General features: G+C 45.8%; 1 protein-coding gene across 1 annotated transcript in view; it reads left to right on the top strand.

Moving 5' to 3' along the window:
* The window catches only part of COL4A1 (collagen type IV alpha 1 chain), a 185,302-nt gene extending 161,274 nt beyond the window's left edge, over positions 1–24,028 (top strand). Inside the window, exons 38-52 of the mRNA XM_054970138.1 lie at positions 1,064–1,190; positions 1,296–1,376; positions 4,768–4,866; positions 5,350–5,400; positions 6,298–6,483; positions 7,786–7,919; positions 8,976–9,048; positions 11,595–11,666; positions 12,312–12,440; positions 14,984–15,082; positions 15,992–16,204; positions 17,681–17,858; positions 19,242–19,356; positions 21,559–21,731; positions 22,578–24,028. Coding sequence (XP_054826113.1) covers positions 1,064–1,190; positions 1,296–1,376; positions 4,768–4,866; positions 5,350–5,400; positions 6,298–6,483; positions 7,786–7,919; positions 8,976–9,048; positions 11,595–11,666; positions 12,312–12,440; positions 14,984–15,082; positions 15,992–16,204; positions 17,681–17,858; positions 19,242–19,356; positions 21,559–21,731; positions 22,578–22,659 — 1,812 coding nt within the window. The 3' untranslated portion in view covers positions 22,660–24,028. The remainder of the gene's footprint in view (positions 1–1,063; positions 1,191–1,295; positions 1,377–4,767; positions 4,867–5,349; positions 5,401–6,297; positions 6,484–7,785; positions 7,920–8,975; positions 9,049–11,594; positions 11,667–12,311; positions 12,441–14,983; positions 15,083–15,991; positions 16,205–17,680; positions 17,859–19,241; positions 19,357–21,558; positions 21,732–22,577) is intronic.
* Positions 24,029–27,265: the final 3,237 nt, after the last annotated feature.

The following is a 27,265-nucleotide window of genomic DNA, read 5'->3' as shown; positions in this document are numbered from 1 at the left end:
GTAATGAATATTTCGGTCCTAAGCATGTTGTAGGTTGGACATTAGAGAGAAAAGAGCAGAGTGGGGAATGTTATAAATATGCCATTCTAGAATTATGTATTGCGATATTTTCCTGGGGTGACTCCCTTTCAAAATCACCTTGCCAGATCTCCCCGCCCCTCACTTTCCTGCTTTCCCCACCGCACTGGGGATTCCAGCAGAAATAATGTTTGAGGATAAAATTCTGGCTTGCTTGAAAAACCCACCCAAGCCTGCGGTTGATAAGTAGAGTTAGGTGGTATATGGACAGAGACAAGATGGTTTTTCGTCTCTGAAAAAGCGAACAAAACCAAAATGTATTTGTTATAGCTCAAATCGAGGGAAATATTGACGGGTAACAGGAAGATATGGGATTTCATTTTTAAACCATACATGAGGGTAGTTACTCTGGATGAAACTGGTATAACTAATTCCCAGGTCTCAGCTCTACTTCAGTAACCTTCTCAGTTTCCATACAGCATAAAGGGTTTTAATGAAAAACCTGATCCCTAAAATAATTCTCTGGATAGGCTAAACTGTTCACCAGACTTTCGTCTCTTATCTTCCTACTCCAACTAGGGCTACCATATAACCACTGGAGGCAGTTTTCTCGCCCACAGCTGGCATTGCCCAACAGTACGACAGTGGTCAGTGGGAATAAACAAATTTAAAATGATATTGGTCACGGAGTAATGTCACTTCTTGACCAAACCTGTCTAGAAATTGTTGGAATCTCTGGTAAAACCATAGACTATCTAGGAATCTAATCATTCCCAGAGAGATATGATGTCACTTCCTGGTTTTCCCAGAAGTGACATTACACCATCACCAATGGCCACCATCACCAATGGCTGCCCCCATGTCACAGACACCCCTGGTCTCCCACTGGTTGAGAGGCCTAGCAACCCTACCTCCAATTGTCAAAAACCCAACTGTTGATATTTAAAGCACTCTCTGCTTCCCATTTTTAACTGTTTTTACTGGTTTTTTTTACTTTTTAAACAGTTTTTACTATTGTTTTACTGTTGCTTCTTCTACCCCTCAGGGAGAACATGGAAAGCCAGGTTTTCCAGGTCAACCTGGGGAGACAGGTGAAAAAGGTTCTTTAGGACTTCCAGGTGTCCCTGGTGTTCCAGGTCCCAAAGGACAGTCAGGTCTTCCAGGTCTTCCAGGTAAGTGACTGAAAGCTTCTTTTAAAACTGTGTACTAAAGTAGAGCTAGCACTACCAGATTGTCATACAATAAATTTAAACTGTTTGTGTGTGTGTGTTTTAAAGGTATTCCAGGAACACCAGGACAAAGAGGTGAAAAAGGATTACCGGGCTCATCTGGTTTTCCTGGTTTAAAAGGACAAGCAGGTAGGAATTCCATATTACCGTTCTCCTCTATTGTAAAAATTGAGGTCAAATTGTAAAGCAGCAGGTGATTTCTAGGGCCAGTTCGCATGTTCTTGGTCACAGATGCCCAGCAAGTGAGCTGTGTGTGTCAGAAAAAACATAGTGACTTATGGGCTCATTAGGAAATTTGGTACACAAGTGAACTACACAGGAGGGAAATTGCAATTCATCATACATCTAGTATCATTCCGGGCCATGTGATTTGGCCCTTAGAGGCTGTTCCCTCTCTCAGTCAAGTTCAGAAGTTCAAGTTCACACACAGCTCACTTGCTGGGCATCTGTGACCAAGAACATGCGAACTGGTCAAGTTCACCAACAAAATAACAAAAGGAACTCCAGACTGCCCTCCCCAGGCCTAAGTTGGCATTTTTGATGTTTAGGGGAGACTGTAATAGCTTGGTTAATTTATAGCCAATGTCTTCACCAGAGAAGATGTGATGCCTTTATAGTTTGGAAAGACCACCAAATGCCTTGTGGCACATTGAAAACTCCAAATGTAAGCTTTGGTGGGCTAGAGCACGTTTGATCAGGTGCATGAAGTCATTTGGAAAATTGCAATACATGGGTAGAAATGGCGGGGAGGGGGGACAAAGTAATGTATGTGGTCTTTATTTATTTATTTTCGATTTATATTCTGCCCTCTCCACATTTCCAGCAGCTTCAGGGCTGCTGTGGGAGAATAAATTGGTACCGAGCGGACATTTTAAATGGAAGTCTTCAGAAATCCACAAGAAAGCATTTTGATCAGTTTTGGCTGACCTTTGAAAGGAGACGTCAACAGAACATTCTTGAGTTAGAATTTATTAGCAAATTCAACATGATCTCACGAGAGTTTTTTTCCATCAGGGAAGGTAATTGTTCTTGAGGTGTTACTGCTGCCTTTGTCACTAAGGAGATTGGACAGCGGTTGGTAGTAGCTTGGTTCCCTCTGGCTTCAAAGAGGGCAGGGACAGCCCTGCTGTGGTTGAGTCCAAAATTGCCTGTTCTTTGCATAGAGTTGGAACACCCCTGTCTCAGCCCTAGTTGTATCTGTCTTTTTTTTGTCCTTTTGGCTGCAGAGCAGCAGGACTGTAATCTGGAGAGCCGGGTTTGATTCCCCACTCCTCTGCTTGAAGCCAGCTGGGTGACCTTGGGTCAGCCACAGCTCTCTCAGAGCTCTCACAGGCCCCACCCATCTCACGGGGTGGTTGTCGTGGGGATAATAACAACATACTTTGTAAACTGCTTTGAGTGGACATTAAGTTGTCCTGAAAGGCGGTATATAAATCAAATGTTGTTAAAATATGTACCATATATATCTGTCAGCTTTAGACTTACATAAGCCACGACAGTCTTGGCCATGATACAGTTTACGGTGCTGGAGGACTGATGTTTTTTGCTAAAACAGACTAACATGGTTATCCTTCTAGAATTTATACTTTGCTTACAATTGGATACTAATGTAAGCCAGTATATTACACCTTATGATAAATATATTTTAATGTCTTTTAAAAATTTTGTGAAATGTAAATAAACACATATTATATAGATTCTGCCTACCCCCAGCTTTTTCAATCAAGTGGGCTAAATTCAGGGCTTTTTTTCTGGGAAAAGTGGTGGTGGAACTCAGTGGGTTGCCCTCGTAGAAAATAGTCACATGGCTGGTGGCCCCGCCCCCTGATCTCCAGACAGAGGGGAGTTTAGATTGCCTTCTGCGCCGCTGAGCGGCGCAGAAGGCAGTCTAAACTCCCCTGTGTCTAGAGATCAGGGGGCGGGGCCACCAGCCATGTGACCATTTTCAAGAGGTTCTGGTACTCCGTTCCACTGCGTTCCCACTGAAAAAAAGCCCTGGCTATATTTATATTAATTTTTTTCATGACAGGATATAGCCACTTCTTATTCACTATAAACATTCTGAGGGGAACCCAGGATTGTCTTCTGCTGAACTCTGAACTGATTTCATAGAAATTCTGATATCTGATCCATTTGTCACAGGTGTAGCATTAATTCAGGCATAATCACAAATGGCTGCCTATATGTTTTGAAATGTAAGTTAATGGTAGTGAGAATGTCCTGTTATTCTTGACTATACACCAAGAGAAATGTTGAAACTTTTTTTTTCTGAATACCTTTTATTTTATTGATAAGTTTAAAATCCAAATGAAAAGAGAGAGAAAAAAGACATAAAGAAGAGAAAAAAAAGAGAACAAAAATTAAAGGAAAAAAACAAAGAAAAACAATACATGTATAAGAAGTCATTTTCCATTTTTCTCTACAACACCTGTCATGTCTTTACTTGTAGTTTTGATACCTCCAGAATTTACATTTTCAATAAAGCCCCGTTCTATTTAGTTTTCCCAGATTTATCTTCTTAGAAATCAAATCCACAAATTATCAGTTCGTTTTTTCTCGTCTCACGCAGCAAGTCAATAAGGGTTTTTCAGTCCTACTATATAAAAGGCTAACCGTGTTCCAGACAACTCAGTTTCTACCCTGATGCACCTCCAGAGAGCACTGCCATGGAGGGAAGCCCAGAAGAGGCAGCCCGTTCCTCTGAGAGCGCACTGCGGTAGGAAACCCAGGCCGGAATCAGGCATGGAGCAGGCAGCAATGCCTGCCTTCTGCCTTCATCCAGCTGAGATCAGGAGCGGAACAGAAAGTACTGCCCACCCTCCCCTTCACCCGCCGGGACCAGGAGTGGAGCAGGTGGCAATGCCCACTCCATTGTTCTCCCAGCCAAGATCAGGTGTGGATCAGGAGGCAATACCCTGCCTCCCATTCACCTGGCTGGGATCAGAAGTGGAGCAGGTGGCAATGCCTGCCCCCCTTCACCTGTCTGGGATCAGGCGAGGAACAGGTGGCAATGCCCACCCCCTGCTTCACTCCACCTGCCCGGACCAGGAGTGGAGCAGGTGGCTATGCCCATCCCACCATTCTCTCAGCCAGGATCAGGTGTGGATTGGGAGGCAATGCCTGCCTCCCATTCACCTGGCTGGGATCAGGAGTGGAGCAGGTGGCAATGCTCACCCCCTGCTTCACCCAGCAGGTGGCAATGCCTGCTCCCTCCCACCTTCACCCAGTCAGGATCAGTCATGGAGGAGGAGGCAATACCCATCTGCCCACCCTCCTCTTTCTAGAGCCTGTTGTATTTTTTCCCACAACGGGCGTTGTTGCTATTTTACTATGGAAGTAGACAATGTTTTATCTCTGATCGGAGCTGTAAGTTTAGCCATGTCCACTAACTCCATCATTTTCACAATCCAGTCATCCATTGAAGGCAGTACTGTACTTTTCCATTTTTGCGTATATAAAAGCCTAGCCACCGTTGTCATATGCTGAAACCTTGATGACAAAAAACGTTGATCTTTTGCAGGTGACCCTGGTCACCAAGGTCTTCCGGGGTCCCAAGGAGAAAAAGGTGAAGTAGGCTATGATGGAATCCCAGGACTCCCTGGTGCAAAGGGTGACCCAGGTAAGCCTTTCCTCCCTCCTCCTCCATGTATATAAGATGTTGTTATAATAATTGCCCTATTGAACATTCTAACCCATTAGTCTCCACAGACTTCATAAGAGGTGTCAATATTATTGAAAGGTTACACGCATGCACAAGAACTGCCCCCATCGATATTGAAAAGAGTAAAAAATTATCCAACAAAATCAATGGGAAGGCATATAGACAAGCAGCACTAACTATATTGGGGGCAAGTTAGAACAATTAAGAACAATTAAACTTTTCTGGATTGTGCCCACTGCACACGCCGCTTTCACCCAATGCCCAAGCCAAATAACAGTTTCTGTACTCAGCTTCTTTGGTTATGGAATGCCATTCATATGGTTCTGCAGAGGTGTTCTGGAAGGCAGTTCTGGAGTTTGGTGGGGCATTTCCTGTAACAAGATTTTGAGGTGATATTTAATTTTTTAATATTTTCTCACTGTGGCTATCTTTATCTTTCAGGTCTTCCAGGCAGAGGACTTCCTGGTTTCCCAGGTGACAAGGGCGAGAAAGGTAATAGAAACAACACTGGACAGAAAGAAAATTACGTGGACATCTGAAATATGGATATCCTGATTAGACGAATGCAATGTCTTAGCTTCATGTAGCCCTTTGGTGATATCAGAAAGTCGTGGTTTTGAATTATTTTAAATACTTCATTGCATTTGCCCAACAGGAAGATGTGTGTGGTATACATTTCACATCCTGGTAGAATTGCTGACATTTTTTGAAGTTATTTTTTGGCAGGAATTGAAATGAGTTGTCTGGGTAGTAAAGCCTTGACCTAAAGTGAGTCTTTACTAGTTACTTGTCCAGTGGAGTTACTAAAGGCATCTTCAGGAGGCTTCCCTCAGATGAGCAAAGCTGTCTCGGTAGAACATACTGAGATAAGAGGTCCTGTAGATAAGTGTGTCCTGGGCTTTGTAGGTAAGAATCAGCACCTTGAATTGAACTCAGGAACTAATTGGTAACCAAAGGAGTGACTACAGAACAGGCGCAGTATGCATATACTCCACCTGGCTCTCAGTAGTGAACAAAATGCTGCATTCTGCACCGGGTGGAGTTTCTGAATTGTCTTCAAGGGTAGACCCACGTAGAGTGTATTATAGTAGTCTAGACTTGAGAGTACCATGGCATAGACCCATACAACATTCTGAGAAAGCCATGGGGGAGGGGAGCAGCATGATGATGGCACACTATTCACCCCTATCCCCTATGACCGGTGTGGATCTGTCAGTATAATAATCCCGTGCATATAACCAATAATGACAATTATTTTGTTTGATGTCATTAGGACACCCTTGCTGTCTCTGTGAATTTTATTCTTATGGATTAACATAGCTTCTGATGTTTTTGTTTTATTCTAGACATGGTTTATCTAACCAAAATTAGGGTTGTTTTAAATCTTAGGTATAAAAGGAGATGTGGGCTTCCCAGGATCCCCAGGAAGTCCAGGGATTCCTGGTGCAAAGGGGGATCCAGGATTTGCAGGTCCACAAGGTCCACAAGGCCAGCCAGGTGTTCCTGGATTACCAGGCAGAGTCACAGAAGGACCCAAGGGAGATCGGGGACCTCAAGGTCGACCAGGGCTTCAAGGTAAGGGAACTGTAGTTGATTTAAGATTCAGATTATGTACATATGACCTGTCAAATTACAAGCAATTTATGGCGACACTGGAAACGGGCTTTCAATGCAAGTGTGAAGCAGAGTCTTCCTTGGTGTTCCCCCATCCAAGTACCAGCCATGCTTAGCTTCCAAGATAGGATGAGATTGGGCTATATCATACCACCCTCTCTCCCTGTAAGGATTCAGATTAAGCAAATTTAATGAGTAATGACGATCACATATAAAGGTATATTGTCTCTTCAGACCAGCAGCAGTCATTTCTTTTTTTTCCAAGTGTCAGTGTCAGTTACTACTCAAAACCTACTGAAATTCAATTTGTTTACAAGAGCCTTAAGAAATGTAGTTTGTTCATTGTAGTCAGGGCTTTTTTCTGGGAAAAGAGGTGGTGGAACTCAGTGGGTTGCCCTTGGAGAAAATGGTCACATGGCTGGTGGCGTCATCCCCTGATCTCCAGACAGAGGGGAGTTTAGATTGCTCTCTCCCCTCTGTCTGGAGATCAGGGGGCGGTGCCACCGCCGTGTGACCATTTTCAAGAGGTTCCGGAACTCCGTTCCACCGCGTTCCAGCTGAAAAAAAAGCCCTGATTGTAGTCATCATCACCGAAATACGAACCAAAGTTTGTCACGAACTGGGCTGGTTCGTAGTTCGCAAACTGGTGGTTTGTCAGAGCCCATTTCTGATGAACCAACAAGATATTTTGGCTGGTTCATTTGGTTCATTTTTCAGTTCATCATTGCAGACAGCCTGGCGCTGATCAATCAGTTTCCTAGGCAAAAAGAGGGATGGGCTCTCTGCAGACCTTCTGCTGCCCCAGAAGTGACATTTTCATGAACCAAATGAACCAGGCCAAGTTTGTGAAAGTTCGTGGTTTGTGAAACATGACGAACCACAAACTGCATGGTTTGGAATTTTCCTGGTTCATGCCCACCTCTAATCATAACTTAAGAGGAGACATTTTTGTACACTACAGATAAATGACAAATTCAAGATGGAGGGAAGTTTTAAAAAGAAATCACATTTTTTTAATAACAGCCAGCTCCTCCCACCCCCAAAAGCATGTGTTCATTCTGTACATATGGATTCCAAAATCCCCTCTGTTTAGTACTGAAGGATTCAGGTTGGTACATTTTGCTTCCCAAACAATGACAGTCGTGGTAGTATCTGTAGCAAGATGCTGGAATATATCGGGGCTGTTTTCCACAGAACTACTGAATGGGAAAATGAAAGCCGAGCTTCATTTTGCCAATAACTGATTTGTCCACTCTTCTTTAGGGCTACCTGGACCGCAAGGATCTCAAGGGGTTCCTGGACTGTCAGGGGTGAAAGGAGATAAAGGAACCCCAGGTTGGCCAGGGACCCCTGGAAGGGTAGGAACCAAAGGTGACCCAGGCCCTCAAGGACTCCCTGTAAGTTGATTTTTGGGAGCACAAGTGATTTCTTGATTCTAGCAGCAGATTTTTCAGGGCAATGTCCTTGACATCATGCAGATGGTATTTATATTTCACAAAAGCATTATACATAGAAAGTAGTCATTTCTTTTCAAACTCATTACATACTAGTCAGCCTGGAAATGACCTTGGGTAGGTCAGGATCAATTGATAGGGTGGCCAGGCTGAGTATGGAAACAGGTGGGAAGGCTGGGGACAGGAACAAGGGGGCATGTGTGTGACATTGCCAACGTCAGTACTTCACTTCTGGATACAACTTGAAAATGACAAAACCATAGAGTTTCCAGCGATTCCTAGAGCTACCTGGAAGTGATTGTGTCACTGTTTTTTATTTTACTTTTCTCCTACTGCTTCATCGAGTGGTGGCAGGCAATGGGACTTGCCGGTGGGAGGCCTGGCAAGCTTATCAGGTGGCAGAGCTTTTGTACCTTAAAAACTACCTCTCCCTTCCCTGTACAGTCATTGTGGGCCTCTCCCTTGTAGCTAATTACATTCTTCTGGCCAGAATCCACCTCTGCAATGGATGAAGAGCTGCATAAACAGATGGGAAGCATAAGAGCCCAAGTCTTCAAGTGCAGAATTTGGATTCATTTGGCATGCACGTTCCTCTGTGCTCTCCATCTCCACACCTGTATGAGCTTGGCTGAAGCCGATCCTAGATCTTGGGCCAAGCTACAAGTGACAAATGACACTTGAACGGCAAGTGAACAGACTCACGTGTATTCCTCCCTGTTCACTTGCGCTCCACTACATGATCAAGTGGAGCGCAAGTGGAGCGCAAGTGAACTGGGAGAAATACACGTGAGTCTGTTCACTTGAAGTTCAAGTGTCATTCGTCACTTGTAGCTTGGCTCCTTATCTTCCAAGCATAGCTCCTTTTTTGCTGCTTTTGAATTTAGAGGATCCACATGGAGCCTGCACCCTGATTTTAGGAGCTGCTGAGCTATCAATGCATTACACTTCTCCAAAGGGGCTTGGGTGCCACAACTGAGGGTTGCTTTTTGTACTGTGCAGGGAAATGCTGGCTTTCCTGGATCTACTGGTCAGAAAGGTGACATGGGACCTCCTGGAATTCCTGGCCCTCAAGGTAGGCAAGGAAATATAAGTAAGCCTGGTCTCCTCTGAGGATTTTTGGCCATGGTGGATGTAATGATTTTAAGTGTGTGTGTGTCTTTAAATGCTTGGTGTGGTACAGATGAAGAGTGGGGATGAAAGAGAGGAATGAGTGAGATGATTGGTTGACTGAGAGCGTGGGTGGAGCGAACTGCAGTTTTTAATTATTGAGTGGAGAGAAAAGATTCAGTCTGGGCAGAGCAGGCAACCTGTGTGGAAGCCTGAGGGGATTCTCATTCTAGTTCAGTTAGACAACCTGTGTGGAAGCCTGAGGGGATTCTCATTCTAGTTCAGTTAGGCAACCTGTGTGGAAGCTTGAGGGGATTCTCATTCTAGTTCAGTTAGGCACCCTGTGTGGAAGCCTGAGGGGATTCTCATTCTAGTTCAGTTAGGCAACCTATGTGGAAGCCTGAGGGGATTCTCATTCTAGTTCAGTTAGGCAACCTGTGTGGAAGCCTGAGGGGATTCTCATTCTAGTTCAGTTAGGCAACCTGTGTGGAAGCCTGAACTTCGTGTGTCTGTGAGAGAACATTCATTCTACCTGAAGCAGGCAAACTGTGTGTGTGCCTGAGAGAGAAAATCTATGTATATTTGAGTGAGAGATTAATTTATCTGAAGCACGCAAACTGTGTGCACGCCTGAGAGAGAAAGTATATGTCACGGGCTGGGCCAGCCCAAGCAGGGTGGTTCAAGTCCAAACCTTAAAGCCAAAGTCAAAGGGGAGTTCCAAGAGCAAAAGCCAAGTCAAACCGGTGGTCAGAGCACGAAATAAAGCCAGGAGTGAGTCCAGAGTCCAAAAGCAAGGTCAGGCACAGTCCAAGGTCATTCACCGATAGTATCAGGTCCAAAAGCAGGCACAGGCAAGCTTCACGAAACACGGAGTGGTTGCAAGCAGTAGACACGTTGCTTCCACGCCCAGCAGTTCCTCCAGACTGGCTCTTATAGCCAGGCGTGGTTTTCAGCCAGCTGCTGGGGCTCTATCCTGCCACTACTCATCGTCACTCTCCAGCAGCTGGCGTTGGCTTAAGAGGCGAGCACTGCGCCGTCTCTCCTGCAGTTCCAGTCTCTGGCGCTGCCTGCGGCGTTCCTTGGGCGTGGGTGAACCTGGGGGGGTGGAGGCTCTTGGCTGCGCTGCACCTGTAGAAGTCCCTGGCTGAGCTTCCTCTGTAGTATTGGAGCTTGAGAGTGCTGGTGCCTCAGCTGCTGGCTGTAAGCTCTGATCAGCCAGCAGCTGTTGCTCCTGATTGCTGGCTTCTGCTGAATCAGGGCTAGGGCTGGCTACACAGGGCTCCTCTTCTCCTGAGGAGTCCTGGCTGGCTACACGAGGCTCCTCTCCTCCAGAGGAGACCTCACTCTCAGACTGGGCCATGACAGTATATCTGTGTGACTGAGCCTGTGTAAGGAAACTTTAAGAACCGATAACTGTCCTTGAAACCATCAAGCTTAAGTACTAGTGTGAAACCAATATGATTCTTGTAAAAATAAAAGTCTATTTTGTTGTTCATCCAAGCGTATGTGTTATTCCTATAACCCATTCCTATCCTCAGGGTCACATAGATCCACGAAGGAGCCTGACGCTTGGGCATGTTATTAAAAGGGAAATTTAAATTAACTATTTTGGAATATTATTCCTGGTGGTAGCAATCCACCCAGAGGGTATAAGAAGAGGGTTAAAATCTAATCTAACTGAAAAAGAAAGGGGGTTGTAACAATGGAAATCACCATTCTTTCAAAATAGCTTTAAAATGTAAATGGAAGATTATTCTAGTGGCACATGCCCTGACAAAATAACTTCTATTACTACTCTTCTCAACTCCCAATTGGTATATCTTTAAGCATAAGAATGAAAATTTGGTGTCTGTTTCCATTAGTACTACTCAGAAAGAGGTAGCAATAGTACGAGCAGCAGCGTGCGAAACAACGGGTTTCTGTTAAAAGCCTTTCATCCCGCAAGTTCACTTAATGTAAGCAGCTGGAAGAAATCTAAAATAATATAATAGTCATCACTTTCATTGGTAAATTCATGGCATAATCACAGCACGATCCCCTGGTTGTTTCAGTGGGCTGGATTGGGACCTCACAGCGGCCCATAAGCAAGCTGAGATGAGCAGACACAGAAGTACCAAGGAGGCACTTGGTTCTGCCCTGCTGGTCTGCTTTGCCGTATACCCCTTGGCCAGGTCATACATGAAGCTACCTTGACTGAATCAGGCCATTGGCCCACCAACGTCAGCGTTGTCTACTCAGGCTAGCAGCTGCTGTCCAGGGTCTCTGGTGGAGGTCTTTTACATCACCAACTATTTGATCTTAAATGAGATGCTGGGGATTGGCTGTCTATGGCCCTCAAGGGTGCAGAAGTCCACTGGCAAAGTTCCTGGTCAATTCACCCCTGAATCAGATTTAAGTATAGCTGGGATTGCCTGTGGCTTGACTATTTAGTATTGGCAGGAGGAGGTGATTAGGGCGGAGTAACTTAAAAAAAATAAAGAGCAGGTTATTGAAGATTTCCTCCTCTTTCAGGTTCCAAAGGGTCTTCGGGTTTCCCCGGACTCAAAGGTGAACAAGGCGACCAAGGGACTCCCGGTGCTAAAGGTATGACAGGGCTTTATAAACATGCGGTGTTTCAGAACTGTCAACAAACAAAGACACCTTGGGTGAAATGTGCAGAAAGTCAACTTTTTGAGCCTCTCTCAAGGGGCCTCTGCTACGAACACCCTGTTTGAACCTGATATATGTGGGTGTGTGCTGTGAAGTCTCGACTGACTTATGGAGAACCCATCTAGGGGATTTTAAGGCAAATGAGGAGCAGGGATGGTTTGCCATTGCCTTCCTCTGCAGAGTCTTCCTTGGTGGTCCCGCATCCAAGTCCCAACCGTTCTTAGCTCCCTTTGCCAATTTTGACTCTCGAAAGCTTATACCATTAAAATCTTGTTGGTCTTCAAGGTGCCACCGGACTCCAGTCTTGCTGTTCTATTGTAGACCAACATGGCTGAAACAATTTTCCTTGATGGCCTCCCATTCAAGTAGCGACCCTGCTTAGCTTTCGAGATCTGACGAGATTGGGCTATACCTGAATTTGAACCTGACAAGAGTGGGAATATTCCTAATTCAGCATAGAGTCTTCCCCCACAAACCCACCAGAGAATACCGATCTAGGATATATGTCAGATGGGCTTTGACTGCTGCACTGCATTGGTAACCGTTTTCTCATGTTATTTGCCTCTTTCATTTTGACAGGCTTCCCAGGCCCCCCGGGCCCTCCAGGCCCTGCTCAGCTCCTGAAAGGAGACCCAGGTTTACCGGGTCCTCAAGGCCCAGCTGGACCCAAAGGATTTTCTGGTCTTCCAGGGCCAAAAGGGCAACAAGGTGAGGTGCTCTCTTAATGCTTCTAGCCAGGGCTTTTTTTCAGGGGGAACGCAGGGGAACGGAGTTCCGGAACCTCTTGAAAATGGTCACATGGCTGGTGGCCCCGCCCCCTGCTCTCTAGACAGAGGAGAGTTTAGATTGCCCTTCGCACCGCTGAGCGGTGCGGAGGGCAATCTAAAGTCCCCTCTGTCTGGAGAGCAGGGGGCGGGGCCACCAGCCATGTGACCATTTTCTCTGAGGGCAACCCACTGAGTTCCACCACTTCTTTTCCCAGAAAAAAAGCCCTGCTTCTAGCTAGCGAAAGAAAGGCGCCCGTGAGCAGCTTTGTATGTAGCTTCTGTGTCAGTTCTTTAACTTTGCTCAGGAAAGATTGCAAATGCCACTCCAATCCAGAGCCGTTATAATTCAAGAAACGGAGTCAAACCTTTGGTCCATCAAGATCAGCATTGTCTGGCGGCCAGCAAGCTCTCCAGGGTCTTTCACATCCTCTGCTGCCTGGTTCTTTTAACAAGGGATGCAGGGATTGAACCTGGGACCTTCTACATGTCAAGCAGATGCTCTTCCGTTGAACCACAGCCCCTGCAATGTGTAATGCTTACGTTTGTAATACTTTGTTTCTTTTGAGAGCAGCATGACTACTTTTAGATGATTTGGCCTTTTGCATAAGCAGTTTGGTTGTCAGGCAGGGGTGGGTTTGTGTTTGGGTGGCATTAGGGGGCCTTTAAAAGCATCTTAACAGAAAGGCTGGGACACTCGTTTGCTTGGGTGCATGGCACCGCGTATATGAAAAACTGCGGGTTTGTGCAGGGGGGTGGGAGGGACATGAACATCCGTCCCAGCGTGGGCTTTTGAATGGGATCGCTAAGTGTTTGATAACACTTGGTACTTATGAAAGGAGAATTAATATATATAATCCATTCAATGAAAGAGCTTTAAACCCTTCCACAATTTTGCATGCCACAAATAGATTGTGTTAAGTGTATCATAGTGTGATAAGACAAGCAGTGCGGTGCTAAATGGAATGTAAGTCTTCTAAAGGACAGACGACACATTTGGGATTTTAACCATTTCCCTGGACCCACAGCCACACAGCAACCACAGGGAATGGCTTTTAAAAAATAAAGGAGAACCTAAATGGGTTTGGAACGGCAAGTAGGGAGGGGAGGAAGGGCACCTGATTCCCCCCCCCAGCCATTTTCCCATGATGGAGTTATATCCCACTTTTGCTGCTTCCTGTGCAAATGGAGCAGCAAAAAGGGGGAAATAACTCCCCCCCAATGCATTTTCAGCGCAGGAAAACAACTTGGGGCAACGGCTGGAACCCTCTCCTGCAGTGGTGTTCTTAGCCCATTTGGGCTTTCCCTTATTTATTTCCTTTAAAGCCATTGCCTGCAGTTGTTGTGTGGTTGGAAGGAACTTGAGTTGGGTCTGAGGAACCAGGTACCCCAAACCCAACTTGTTAAAACTCCGAACGCTTAGTTTGGTCCTAAACCTGTTGAAATCAATGAGCTGAAGAGGTAACTTTGCATAGGACGGCACTGATAGTGTTTCAGTAATGGAACCAAGTGATCTGAACCTCTCCTAGAGTAACTACGGGTGACATCAAATATTATACCTTTCCAGTGCTTCTTTCCAAGTAGAAAAAAGCACTCAACATAGCTCACCCAATGGGATGACTGTGCGCGCATCTATTTGGCCAAGTGTTCACAGAGTGCACCTATTACAAGGCACCATCAACTGAGTCTTTCAGGCCAAATGTGCCCAATGGATTTTTGAAAGAGAGAATCTCTCCAGTCAAGCAGCTGTTCTTTGTAAGAAAATCCACTCCGCTCAGTTTTCCTTCAGGAGCTCGGAGACGGGGTGGGTGGGGGGGTGAGATGTAAAAGGCAGGAAAAAAGCACAGAGAAAAAGAGAGAGAGAGAGAATCTGTGCTGTGATTCCCTACCAGGAGAAGAATAATGAGAGGAACTGAGATTATCATGCACAAAAAAACTCAGCTTTTTCCCCACCTCCTGTTATGGTCCCCCCCCCCCCCCTCAAGCTCCCAGAGGATTTTTGAGAGAAAGTCCCTCCAGTCGCAATTGTCCCTGGTTGAGAATCGCATCGAGCGGCTTTTTTTTATTTTTAAGACTACCCCTTCTAGGTAAGCTTGCGAGACCAGACACGTGAAGAATACGTGTCTGGCGTGTCATGTAGTTTGGCCCTGAGCGGTGTCTGTCTCCCTGACCTCATCACCAAAAGAGGGTGAGGCAAACTATTGTTCATTTTTAGATCTCGTTTTTGGATCACAAAGACCTTAAAAACAATTTACAACATTTAAAAAACGCAATCTTAACTATTTCTGGCATTCCTAGTACATCAGTCCCATTACAGTAATCTAATCCAGGGAATTAGGGAAGAATTTGCACTTCTTGAAGCAACTCTCTGTAAATATCACCCCCTACCCTGGAAGGGCAATTTTGATTTTTCTCGAATGGAGGCCATGTCACCAACTGTAGGCCATGTTCCGTGAATCAGTAAAAATGATGTCTTTGCTTTAACAGGTGTAACAGGAGCTGTGGGGGTGCCTGGTTCCCCTGGCAGCCCAGGCTTTGATGGAAGACCTGGTCAGAAAGGAGAAAGTGGTCCTGCTGGCCCCCCAGGTAAGCCCAAGTAACCTCCCACTGCAACCCATGGGTTTCCACAAAATGCTGTTTCTGGGGGATAAGAGACCCCAAGGAAAGACCTAAGGTGTACCTGCAGCAGGAAGGAGAAATCACAAGAAATTGGCAATTTAGTCTGGATCCAACCTACAGCTTGAATGCTTTAAGTTTACAGAAATGTCTGTAGATATTTGAAGTTTTCCAAGCAACTGTTTGTTTTTTCAAGATTTTGGGAGTCTCTGATAAAAAGGACGTTGTGGTGTTCTATGTTTTTCTACTGCTATTCTAAATAGACAAGGGGAGGTTATAAAATATTTTGGCCCAATACAATAAATCCTGAACTGAAACTGAACTATACAATATTTTGAATCTCAAAAAGATTCTTAGAGATAGCCCACTACCCCAATGAATTGTGCAGGCACAATTATGGAGATGGCACTAGCCGTTGTCCTGCTGGACGATCATGGCCAAGCTGTCGATGTACAGCTGATGGATGCGGTGACTTGTGTGAGTCGTTTTTGCGCAGTGGATCTGTGTGGAAATGCTGGCGTCAGCAAATCCAACAAAACATTTCCATGTCCATAATTTGGTGTAAAAGTTCAGGGGCTGCTGCTGGTTAGAACTCGCCTGAATAGAAAGGGTGTAAGCTATCCTGTCTTTAAGAAAACGAAAAGGCTTTACATTCATTATTGCCTTGGAGCTTAACTAAAAGGACTTAAGAAACTGAAAACAACCCTTCATTCATGAGTGTGAACAGAATATAATCTATTGATGATGTATCTACTATGTACTTTAAGTGTTTAAAATAGCCTGTGTAGTAATATACAACAGCTGTGTCTGAGAGCTGAGCATATCATATTTTATCAACCTCCATCGACTCCTTTTAGAAATACACTTGCTGTCTTGCAGGGCCAAGAGGCTTTCCTGGCCCGCCTGGCCCTGAAGGTGTGCCGGGGGCAATGGGCCCACCTGGGACTCCCTCCGTGGCTCACGGCTTCCTCGTGACTCGGCACAGTCAAACCACCGAAGAGCCCCTGTGCCCATCTGGAACAAGACTCATGTACTTTGGGTATTCTTTGCTTTACGTGCAAGGAAACGAACGCGCGCACGGCCAGGACTTGGGTGAGAGAACACAAAAGAAGTCCAGTCTCACGTTGCCTAGACAACGAGCATAGATGATTGTGGTGTCCATTGCCTTGGAGAAGGGAAGGGTATCTTCCTCAAAACTGCTGCAGGCCTTCTGTAAGCTCTGCCAAGGGGATTCCTGCGCTTGGCAGAGTGACAGCAGCACCCGCTGACCTCCATCCCACCTCCCAAAGCCAGCCAGGAGCTACATTGATTAATGTCATAGGCAGGGAGAGAGAGTTAATAAATGAAATCCTGATCAGAGATCTGCAGCCCCGGCTCCCTCCTTCTCTCCTACTTTTCCTGCGGCGCTACATAAAATGTAACCTTTCAATGAATTTATTTTTGAAAATCAAGGGGAGAATAGGATGGTCTTTGGTCTTAGTTAATCCAGACCAGAATACTTTGATGATTGCAAGTCGCTAGGACAAGCTGTTTCCCCGAGAATGCCAGACCGGGAACACGCAATCCTTCCCCAACACACCTGCAAGGCACCCAATTAAATGGGCAGGGCGTAGTCGATTTTCCCCGTTTAGAGAGGGAGAAGGAATGTGCAAATCAGCGAATCGTGCATGTTGTATCATACAACAGACATCATACAAGCTTTACATGGGTGTGGCATACTTCAGATTTATGGCAATTTCATTTTCATCAGCGAGCAGAGCAAGCTTGGACCATTGCTGTGGGCTCTTGGAAGATCTTTAGTAGAATTCTTTAGTATTGGTTGCTCATATATATGATATAAGGCAGGAGTATTTTCCTAGATCAACTTAATTTTATTTTCCTAGATCAAAAATAAAAGGACCCTAGATTTTTAACATAACCTGGCTTAGGTCACCAGAAATGAGAAGAGGATTTTGAAAGCCTTCATAACGGACTTCAAAAAGGAAATGGGATTTTTTAAAATCTCCCCTTTAACTTCAGAGCAGGGGGGATGCATTGAGATGAATGGGGGAATCGGCTGGCACAGAGGCCCTGGATGCATGCAAGAAAGGGATGGAGAGGCAGAAAAGGGGGGCCAATCTGAGAGCCAAGCTACAAGTGACGCCTGACACAGGTTGGACACTTGTCAGCTTCCCTCAAGTTTTGATGGGAAATGTAGGCATCCTGGTCTTGCAGCTGTAATGGAGAGCCAAGTTGTAAAACCAGGGTGCCTACATTTCCCATCAAAACTTGAGGGAAGCTGACAAGCGTCCAACCTGTGTCAGGCGTCACTTGTAGCTTGGCTCTCAGTGAGTCACAGATCTTATTAACGGGGAAACTCATGCCATGTTCCTGCTGCTTGCTGTTCATGTGTGTCTTTTTAAAGCCTTGAGAAGATTTCTGAACAAATACACGCCTTCCTGCCTGCCTCGGTGTGAGGTTAGAAACCATAGCCCTTAGCAGACATTCTTTTTAAACAATTCAAGAATGGTGTCATAATGATGTTACAAGAAACATATGGAGCCAACCCTCTGACGTTTGTTCTTTCAGGCACAGCTGGCAGTTGTCTACGTAAATTCAGCACAATGCCTTTCCTCTTCTGTAACATTAATAACGTATGCAATTTCGCCTCCCGGAATGATTATTCCTATTGGCTCTCCACCCCGGAGCCGATGCCAATGAGCATGGCTCCCGTGACCGGGGATAGTATCCGGCCCTTCATTAGCAGGTGAGCATCAGCACAAGACTGAAATTCTCATTTTTTGAAAAATAAAAGGATTCTGTTAAGTCCTCTCTCTCTCTCTCTTTGTTCATTCTTAAAACAATTATTTTAAATTGTGGGTGTTTTCGCTTTGCTCTGGGGGGGGGGGGGGCATCACACGCAAACCCTGGTTCCTGTTAGGTCATTGTGGTTTCAGGCTTCCATGACTGCTGCCCACTGGATGTCCCATTCTGTGGCTGTGCTCTTCTAACTCCTTTGCTTCTGGTCTTCACTTTGCCCAGAGTGGAGAGAAAGGAGCTGGGTGGCTCTGCTGGGACACTGAGTGATGCATGCTGGATAGTCTTGGAGCTGCACGTATCTTACTCTACTTCCTCAGGGACCACAATGGCCACTTACTATCTGGGAAGGAACGTGAGAAGCAGAGACCCAGCCAGCTCTCTTCAGCTCTTTCTCTTACATTCCTGAAAACTTAGAACACAAACAACTTCGAATGTTTCTCCTTTAAAGTTTGGCTGTTAATTTCTACAACCAACCAGGGCTCATTTTGAGGGGGAATGCGCAGGAACGCAGTTCCGGTAGTTCTCCAAAGAGGTCACATGTCAGGTGGCCCCGCCCACCTAATTTTTGGCCATTTTGGGCCCATTTTGGCCTGGATTTGGCCCCAAATGTCCAGAATCGGGCCTAAAACAGCCAGGATTGGTCCCAAAATGGCCAGGATTGGGCCTCTGATGGGTGGTGGGTCACTATCCTGCTCAGCAGCAGCCCAATTCTGACCATTTTGGGCCCCTTTTGGCCATTTTGGGCCCAATTTTGGCCCTGAATGGCCAGAATTGGGTCCAAAACAGCCAGGATAAGTGATGTCAGGGTGTGTGGCATATGCAAATCAGTTACGCTAATGACACACTTCCGGTGATGGCAAGGGGTGTGGCATATGCTAATGAGCTCCTGCAGCTCTTTTTCTACGAAATGACCCCTGCAACCAACTATAATATTCTCAGGGGTTGGTGGTTTTCTTTCCACCTTCCTTTGGCCTTTGATGGGAAAGAAGGGGGCCTATCCATGCTTTATTTCCCCCCCACTGTTGGATAGTAAAACAACGTTTTTCCTTCAGCTGCTTGGTTGTAGAAATGAAACAAAAATCAATCTCATTTTAGATTCAATTCTGCGAGCAGAATATTCAGACTTATTCATAATTTCAGGGAAGCCTTTGTGCATGTTCGTACAGACCATTGTTGTTTAATTAATACCGGAATGGAAAAATAACGGGGCTTTGCAGGAGGTGGGGTTTGTGATGTGTGAAATGGCACAGATGCAGGGGAGGGGAGGGACTTGGGGGGGGGTGCAGTACAGAATCTCATTTGTGCAGTTTTTGTACCTTCCCCTTTTCAGATGTGCTGTATGCGAAGCTCCCGCAATGGTGATGGCAGTTCACAGCCAGACAGTCCAAATCCCACCCTGTCCTGATGGTTGGAGCTCTCTCTGGATCGGCTACTCCTTTGTGATGGTGAGTGCCCGATGTGTCAGGATCAAGCCCGTGGTGCTTTTACCATGCATCCGAGTCAGAATGATCCTCTTTTCTTCATCCTATTCCTCTGCAGAAGGAATGCCCGTTTTCCAACTAATTTTACAGAGGTTTGAGGGTAACTCTGGTGGCCACGATATCCTAGTTTCCTCCTAGTGAAGTGGCCTGAGGCAGACTCCTACTTCATGGGGAACAGGGAGACCTGCACAGAGCTTGGTCTTTTGGGTCGGTTCACACTGTGCCTGGCTGCCAGACTGCAACATGGTTTGTAGTGTGAGATCTGCCAGTGGAATGTGCACTGAAACCGTTCACAGGGTTGCATCCGGGAAGTCCCTTCACAGAAAAAACCCAACTCTGAGTGATTCCGCACATTTGGATAATGCACTTACAATCCTCTTTATAGATCATTTGGAACGGATTTTTTTGTGTGCGGAACAAAAAATCCACCTCAAACGATTGATAATGTGCATTGAAAGTGCATTATCCAACATGTGCAGAATCAGCCTCTGTCAACTCTGTCTTATTGCTGTAGAGCTTACAGCTTTGGATGTGGCCTGGAAAATACAAGAAATTTTCCCTTTGCAACCTGCTTCTTTGCTCAAGGTGGCTAGCAAGAAGAAAATAAAACAAGTAGTACATTTGTTTAAAAGTCAGCGAACCTTCTAAAAGAAGGCCATATAATCATCCTGAGAGCCAGTTTGGTGTAGTGGTTAAGTGCACAGGACTTTAATCTGGAGAGCCAGGTTTGATTCCCCACTCCTCCACTTGAAGCCAGCTTGGGTGACCTTGGATCGGTCACAGCTCTCTCAGAGTTCTCTCAGCCCCACCCAACTCACAGGGTGATTGTTGTGGGGATAATAATAACATACTTTGTAAACTGCTCTGAGTGGGTGTTAAGGTGTCCTGAAGGGCAGTATATAAATCGAATGTTGTTGTTGGTATCAGAGAGGAGGAAAAAACCAAGATGAGATATATTTTCAGTTAAATTTGGGGCGGGGAGGGGGACAGAATTTTTTTTTGCCTTGTCCCTAGTGGGGAAGGCAGCAGGTGAGCTTCAAAGGGGAAGGCATTCCACAACCAGGGTGCAGCGGCTGAGAAAGCCCTGACTCTAGTTGCTCTGGAGGCAGGGCACAGAGAGCAGAGCTTGGGAAGATGGAATCCAGGTGGAGAGAAGTCCATCGATTACCCTGTTCCCCAAGCTGTTTAGTGCTCTAAAGGTGAGCACCGGCACTTTGAAATGTGCCTGGGAACAGAGGGGCAGCCAAAACCCAGGATTTCTTGAGGATAAAGTGGCAATTGACTGACTAGGGAGGCAAAGGGGTCTGTCCCCTCTCCCATTGTGCATTTACGTAGTGTCCACATGGAAAAGATAAGAAGCTCCTCAGAATATTCTTTGTCCTCCTCTACCCTTTTCAAGCTCCTGAAGCACACCGGCCTGTTTTGTAAGAACACTGCTCAGCAGCCTGAAAAGACATTGCTTGCATTTTAAGGACTATACCTTTAACTTCGTAATGAAACTCAAATACCGAAAGCGCCCCTGAAGTTCTCAGATTTTAGACCAGCAGAAGTCAGCAAAGCAATTGTCTTTGCTTGCTCCATCAGCCTGCACCAAGAGCAATAAGAGCGAGCACCTAACAGATTAAAAATTCTACAGGGACACATTTCAGATTACAGTTCCAGGTGGGTAGCCATGTTGGTCTGCAGCAGAGGAGCAAGATTCAGCACCAACAAGATTTCCAAGGATTCGTCAGATCTGATGAAGAGAGCTTGACTCCTCAAAAAGCTTTTATACCCTGGAAAATCTTGTTAGCCTCTAAGGTGCTACTGGACTCGAATCTTGCATTTCAGATTAAAGCACTCCCAAAGTCAGAGTTGCTGGAATGTATTTCTAGGGCAGGGCTGCTTCAGAAGGAGATAGAGTGGAACCTGGGTTTTTCTGCCCAAACACAAGCTTTTTGCATCACTACGTTTGCAAAGAAACCATCTTGTTTGTTTTCATTTCTTGCATCTCTATTTAAATGCAATTCCTGCAAGCTGCCGTTCATCTGCCTCCTTTTCCCAACTGGAGAACGCAAATGACAGCCACCATCCCTGCTGAATTGTGTTAAGCACAAACAAGACCTAAGTCCAGAACCAAACCGACGCCACGTCCCTCTCTAACCTGATGCCTGTGTTTGTTCACAGCACACAAGCGCCGGAGCAGAGGGCTCAGGACAAGCCCTGGCCTCTCCTGGCTCCTGCTTGGAAGAATTCCGCAGTGCGCCCTTCATCGAATGCCATGGCAGAGGCACCTGTAACTATTATGCAAACGCTTACAGCTTCTGGCTCGCCACGATTGAGAGGAACGAAATGTTCAAGTAAGTCCTGTGGGCTTGATAATCTAGTCCATGTGTTACCCAAATAGGAGGTCTCCTTAACTGGTTGGGGGTGTACTGTAACCACAGCTTAGAAAGCCTCTGTATCTGTGTAGTCAGAAATATGTGCTGTCCCTTTAACAATTGGTACTCACGGGAATTGTAGTTCCCCTTCCAGTATTAAGACAGCAGGACATTTGAGAAGTTTATTGTAGATCTTCCTGTTAGAGTGTTAGTTTATTGCCCTCTTCCCCTCTTTGTTCGGCAACTTACCCCCTCAAGCAAGGATGCAAAAGTCATTATGAATTCACCACTAGTCTACGAATAAATCTAGAGCAATAAAGATGCACCTAGCTTCTGGTTGAACCATGTCTCGTGTACTGGCTCCAACTGTAAGTAAGGATCCCTTTAACATCTGGGTCTAAAGAGACAGCTCATTGAAGCTACCTGGGAGTCAGCCCCTCCTATTGGCTGCTCCCAGAATAGGGGGAATTAGCATTAAAGGAGACAGCAAGAGGGAGCAACTGGGATTCTCTACCTATGTATACCAGAACACTCAAATAAAGAGGCAGATGTTCAACAGGAAAGGGGTTTTTTGTTAATAGAGAAATAAGAGCCAAGCTTACAGAGAACACACATGGAGCAAACTAAGAAAACAGTGAGAAAATGAGAATGCCGTTTTGGGGAAAGGGTTTCCAGCGCTCTGGCCAAAGAAGTTGTTTGTGTCTGTTGTTGAATACGTCCCAGCTATGGCGGCCAGATATTTTCCATTAGCCTCTCAAAATCTTTAAACTTTTTTCTTCGTGGGTTATTGAAGACTCTCTGTCTCTCTTGTTTTTCCCCCCTCAGAAAACCAACTCCTTCCACTCTGAAAGCAGGAGAGCTCCGCTCTAACGTTAGCCGCTGCCAAGTTTGTATGAGGAGAACATAAGGACTTTCCAGTTGTAGCTAATGTCACAATATGGTGCTATTCCTTTAACAGCAGTGAAGCTTAGGTCTACAGACTTCACTCTTGTTGCCCAATATAAAACCGTCAAGTGCCTTAAAGGAACCCATCTAATTAAACCTCTGCTTTCCCGGCCCTTTTCTTGCTGAAGAGGAAGAAGATAACAATGAAGATAAGCTTCAGAGGGCACTTTGGAAGAAATGCTGAGGTGGATTCCACCATCCTCCAAGTAGCCTTCCTTCAGCCTACGGAGACTTCCTCCAACTAAGGAGCCACTTAAGTTGGAGGAAGGCTGTTTAGACTGGAGGAAGGCTACAGACTTGAGCCAAAAGGAAAGGTGGGGTATAAATATTTTAATTAATAAATAAGTAAACTTTGCTCAGTGGAGTGATTGGATGTGGTCAGGATCCACCCTACAGTCTTATATATGGAAAGCGATGCACTGATACGTACCCAAAATCCAGACCCCCCCACCCCACCCCCTCCAAAGGTGCTAGGCAGGCTGCGTCTCTGCCTCCTGTGTGACATGCCCCTTTCCCCACTTGTGCCGATGAGATATACAGGTTTACTTTCTTCTTCCTTCCTAAGCCCTGCCAACCTGCCTCAAATTTTCAGGCTCTTGGCTTGGTAGTTAACGGTCATTGTACAAAGTAATACTAATGTAAATAAGAGTTCTGGAGGCGGAGGAGGACTGGATTCCCTGTGACGCCGTGGAAGGTGCTGGCCTGCAACGATCTCTTCCCGCCTGAATTGCAAGTCGCGCGAAGAAACCAACGAGCAAAAGGAGGAAACGTCTTGTCAGTCGAGAGAGACGTTTGCCCTCCGGTACTCTGTGGCTGTTTAAAGGCCATTTTCCTGTGGAATTCAGAACGGTCCAGTAATAAGTAAATATATTAATTTATGTCAACAACTGGGCAAATGAATTTTAGTTTATTTTTAGATTTCTTTTTTTTAGTATCAACTCTCACAGAAGGGAAGTGCAAAACATCTAATTCTGCTAGGAGGGTTAAAATCCTGCCGGTCACCTTATGACTAACTCAGTAAAGTCATGCCTTGAGCTTCCTTTTTAAGTATTTAATATTTTCAGGGTTAAGCACTAATACACTGAATGACTTGATTTTGAAACATGTACCAAGGCCTTAAGATGTGTATTGAATATTCCATGTCAAGCACTCAGCAGATTCCTATTGATTTTCTATAAAATATGCTATTTGAGAATGTTTATGTCTCAAACTGATTGTATCATATATCCAAGCCAATATAAAAGATATTTTGAAAAGTAAGGCCTTTGAGGTAATTCCTTGACTGTGTAGTTAAAAATGAAAATTTGTAATAAAACTATTTCTGTAAAAAAAAAAAAATTGTTCTGGAAACAGCCTCTTATTTTTCACAAGCTGCTAACCACAGAACTGAAGGTCAGTTTTATTCAGGCTACGCCACCAAATTCAGCCCTGAAACCAACGAAGACCGAAGATGAAGAAGAAAACGTAAAAAGGTGAGACCTTTATGAGGATATGAGAATAAGGAGGGGATGTCTCCCATCCTGCAAGGCGTGTGGTTTCCTGTCGCTTTACATAGAAGTTATCACTGTGTCAACAAGTAGAATGCTGAGTCATGCTGAGAGCCAAAACACACGAGAAGAAATACCTAGATTCAGCACGTGTTCTCTTACCTCAAGGTTTGCCGGGATCTGTAGGCGTCCTGGAAGCTTAAAGTTTAGCATTTACAGAGCAGCAGGAAGGGAAATACAGGCGCCTGTATTTCCCTTCCCCTTCCTGCTGCTCTGTAAATGCTAAACTTGTTCTCTTACCTCAAGGTTTGTTGGGAAGTGTAGGTGTCTTGGCAGCTTAAAGTTTAGCATTTACAGAGCAGCAGGAAGGGGAAGGGAAATACAGGCGCCTGTATTTCCCTTCCTGCTGCTCTGTAAATGCTAAACTTTAAGTTTCCAGGACGCCTACAGATCCCGGCAAACCTTGAGGTAAGAGAACACGTGCTGAACCTAGGTATTTCTTCTCGTGTGTTTTGGCTCTGAGTCCAGCGAGGAATGGCTCACAGACAACGGGCAGAGAGAATGACAGATTTCCACAGCTGCCCTGTGTCCAACAGACCCAGTGAAAGCCTCTTGGACTCAGCTGATGGCCATTTTCTGTGCCGCATGATCACACCCAACCAGCAGCCATTCTGCGGAGCTTCTGCAGGCTCGCACACTTCACAACACGTCTCTGTCTTCCCACAGGCAGTCTTTGGGAGACAGATTAGCACAGGTAGCCATGTTGATCCAAAGAACCCCCCCCCCCAAACAAAGCCATGTAATACCTTTTATTAAGACTAGCTAAAGTTTTTCAAAATACTGTGCAGGTTTTTGAGTTCTGCAGAACTCTTCATTAGGTGGGGTGGGGGGTTAATCCAAAAAAGTGGTGAGGGGGAGAGCTTCAGGCCCTGATCGTGACTTGAGGCCATTGGTCTTCTCCTGGGTGGAAAGTCATGCACACCTGTAAGGTGCCAGGTTGGAGTTAGTATTGGGCTCCCTGGGCAATGTGGAGAGAAGGCAGTGTGAATACTGGCAGCCTTACGGCTGCTAACTCTAAGTTGGGAAATTCCTGAATTTAGGAGTCAGAGTCTGAGGAGAGGGGTACTATTCCACCAATGGGGATCCCCCCTCTCCTATTGTCCACCAGTGCTCAGAGTGGTGGCAGGAGAATAAAGAAACCAGCAGCATTGCTGCATCATAATATCATTTCTGGTAAAAAAAGAAAGAACATAGAGTAGCTCTAGGAATCACTGGAAACTAACCATAGAGTTTCCAGAGATTCCTAGAGCTGCCAGCGTCAGTTCCATTTTTTACCAGAAGTGACATGATGCTGCAACTGGCATTGTCCCCTCCTGCCAGTTACTAGGTGCTGCCTGGCAACTCTACTAGGGAGGGTGTGGTTTGGAGGAGAGGGACCTCAGTGGGGTATAATGCCATAGAGTCCACCCTCCAAAGCAGCTGTTTTCTCCAGGGGAACTGATCACTTGTAATTCAAGGAACAGTCTAGGCCCCCACATGGAAACAGACAACCTTGTAAGTTAAGTCTGAACTGAACTCTACCTTAATCTCCCTAGATAGTTACTGATGGAAGGGTTTCTGATGACAACAAGGAAAATCCAGCCAAAGGAATTTTGGGGGCGGGGGCATTTATGAACAGTACAGAGTTTGGCTCCTTTGCCCTTGAACTGCTTCAGTTGCTTAATCTTTTCTCCCCCTCACTCCCGTTAAACTGAGCGAGGCTCACAGGATGTTTTCCACAGAGATTCAAAGGGGAATTGGTTCTCTTATAGGACATTATCTATGATTCATCTCCTGCCATTTGATTAGCAGCAAGAGTTACAAACAGCACCAGCTTAAATCAACAGTCGGCTTGTTCTGATGAAAGCCAAACAAACAAGGCCGGAGTCCTCTTCATCTCGCTCTGTTTTCTTCTCCTGCCCTTTGCTCAGTTAATGATCAACAGGGCCAAGCTAAGTTCACCCTAGTTCATTGAGAGCATTCGCCTGACACGCTGACCAGGGCTGCCCTCTCTAGTTGCTGCCCCTCTGGAAACGGGAGGGAGGAGAGGAAGAGTCCTGGGTCATGGACAGACAGCCTTTGGCCTCCTCTCTGCCCTGAGTTCAAGTGCTGTTGTTGGGACTTGGAAATGTTGGTTTCTCTTCCCAGCCTTCCCGGGGCTCAGAAGGAGAAGCCCTGAAGGAGCACTCTCGTGTGCACCAGGGGCTGACTACAGCTAGAGTTGCCATCTCTGGGTTGGGAAATCTCTGGAGATTTGGGGGTGGAGCCTGGAGAAGGAAGAGTTTGGGGAGGGGAGGGACCTCAGCAAGGTATAATGTCATACAGTTTACCCTCCAAAGCAGCCATTTTCTCTAGGAGTACTGATCACTATGGCCTGGAGATCAGTTGTAATTCCAGGAGATCTCTAGCTACCACGTGGAAGTTGGTAACCCTAACTGCAGCATTAGCCAGCGGCAAGGTCAAAGGCACAGGCTTGCCTATTGCCTCCTCGTGTGTCACCAGGTCTGAGCAGAGCAGCCTCTAAGGCTTCTCTGCCTTAGGGGAGATCCGCTCAGCTTGGATCCAGCAATGCTGTGGGAACAAGCATGAAGTGCCCCCTTCTGCAGTGCTGCCCTCCAAAAAGCCAACGGGTCTGGAAGCACTTCACTGCGAGCCACAAAGAGACAGCCTGCATGGGACACCCCAACAACGGGGATGCAGCAAGCCTTCACGGTCTAAATTGCAACTTTTTCACAAGGAGCCTGGAACAAGATGGACTCTGTATCATGATGAGCCGCTCATAGTGGGTGATACTGGATTGCATAGCCCCTCTTGCTACTCCAGAATTCTCTTTTGGTTAACACTTTTATCTTGTGAAAATGAGAGCTCTGCAGCAGAACAAGAGCAGGCCAGCATGGTGTAGTGGTTTGACTGTCAGACTACGGTCTGGGAAACACAGGTTCAAATCCCTACTCTGCCATCAAACCTCAGCAGGTGATCTTGGGCCAGTCACAGAAATGGAACCAGGGAGTTTGTTTCACATCTGGTTCCATTGCCTCGCAC

This window comes from Eublepharis macularius, chromosome 1 (assembly GCF_028583425.1).
Source record: "Eublepharis macularius isolate TG4126 chromosome 1, MPM_Emac_v1.0, whole genome shotgun sequence".
NCBI classification, from domain to species: Eukaryota; Metazoa; Chordata; class Lepidosauria; order Squamata; family Eublepharidae; genus Eublepharis; species Eublepharis macularius.
This window is presented reverse-complemented; position numbering and strand designations above follow the sequence as displayed.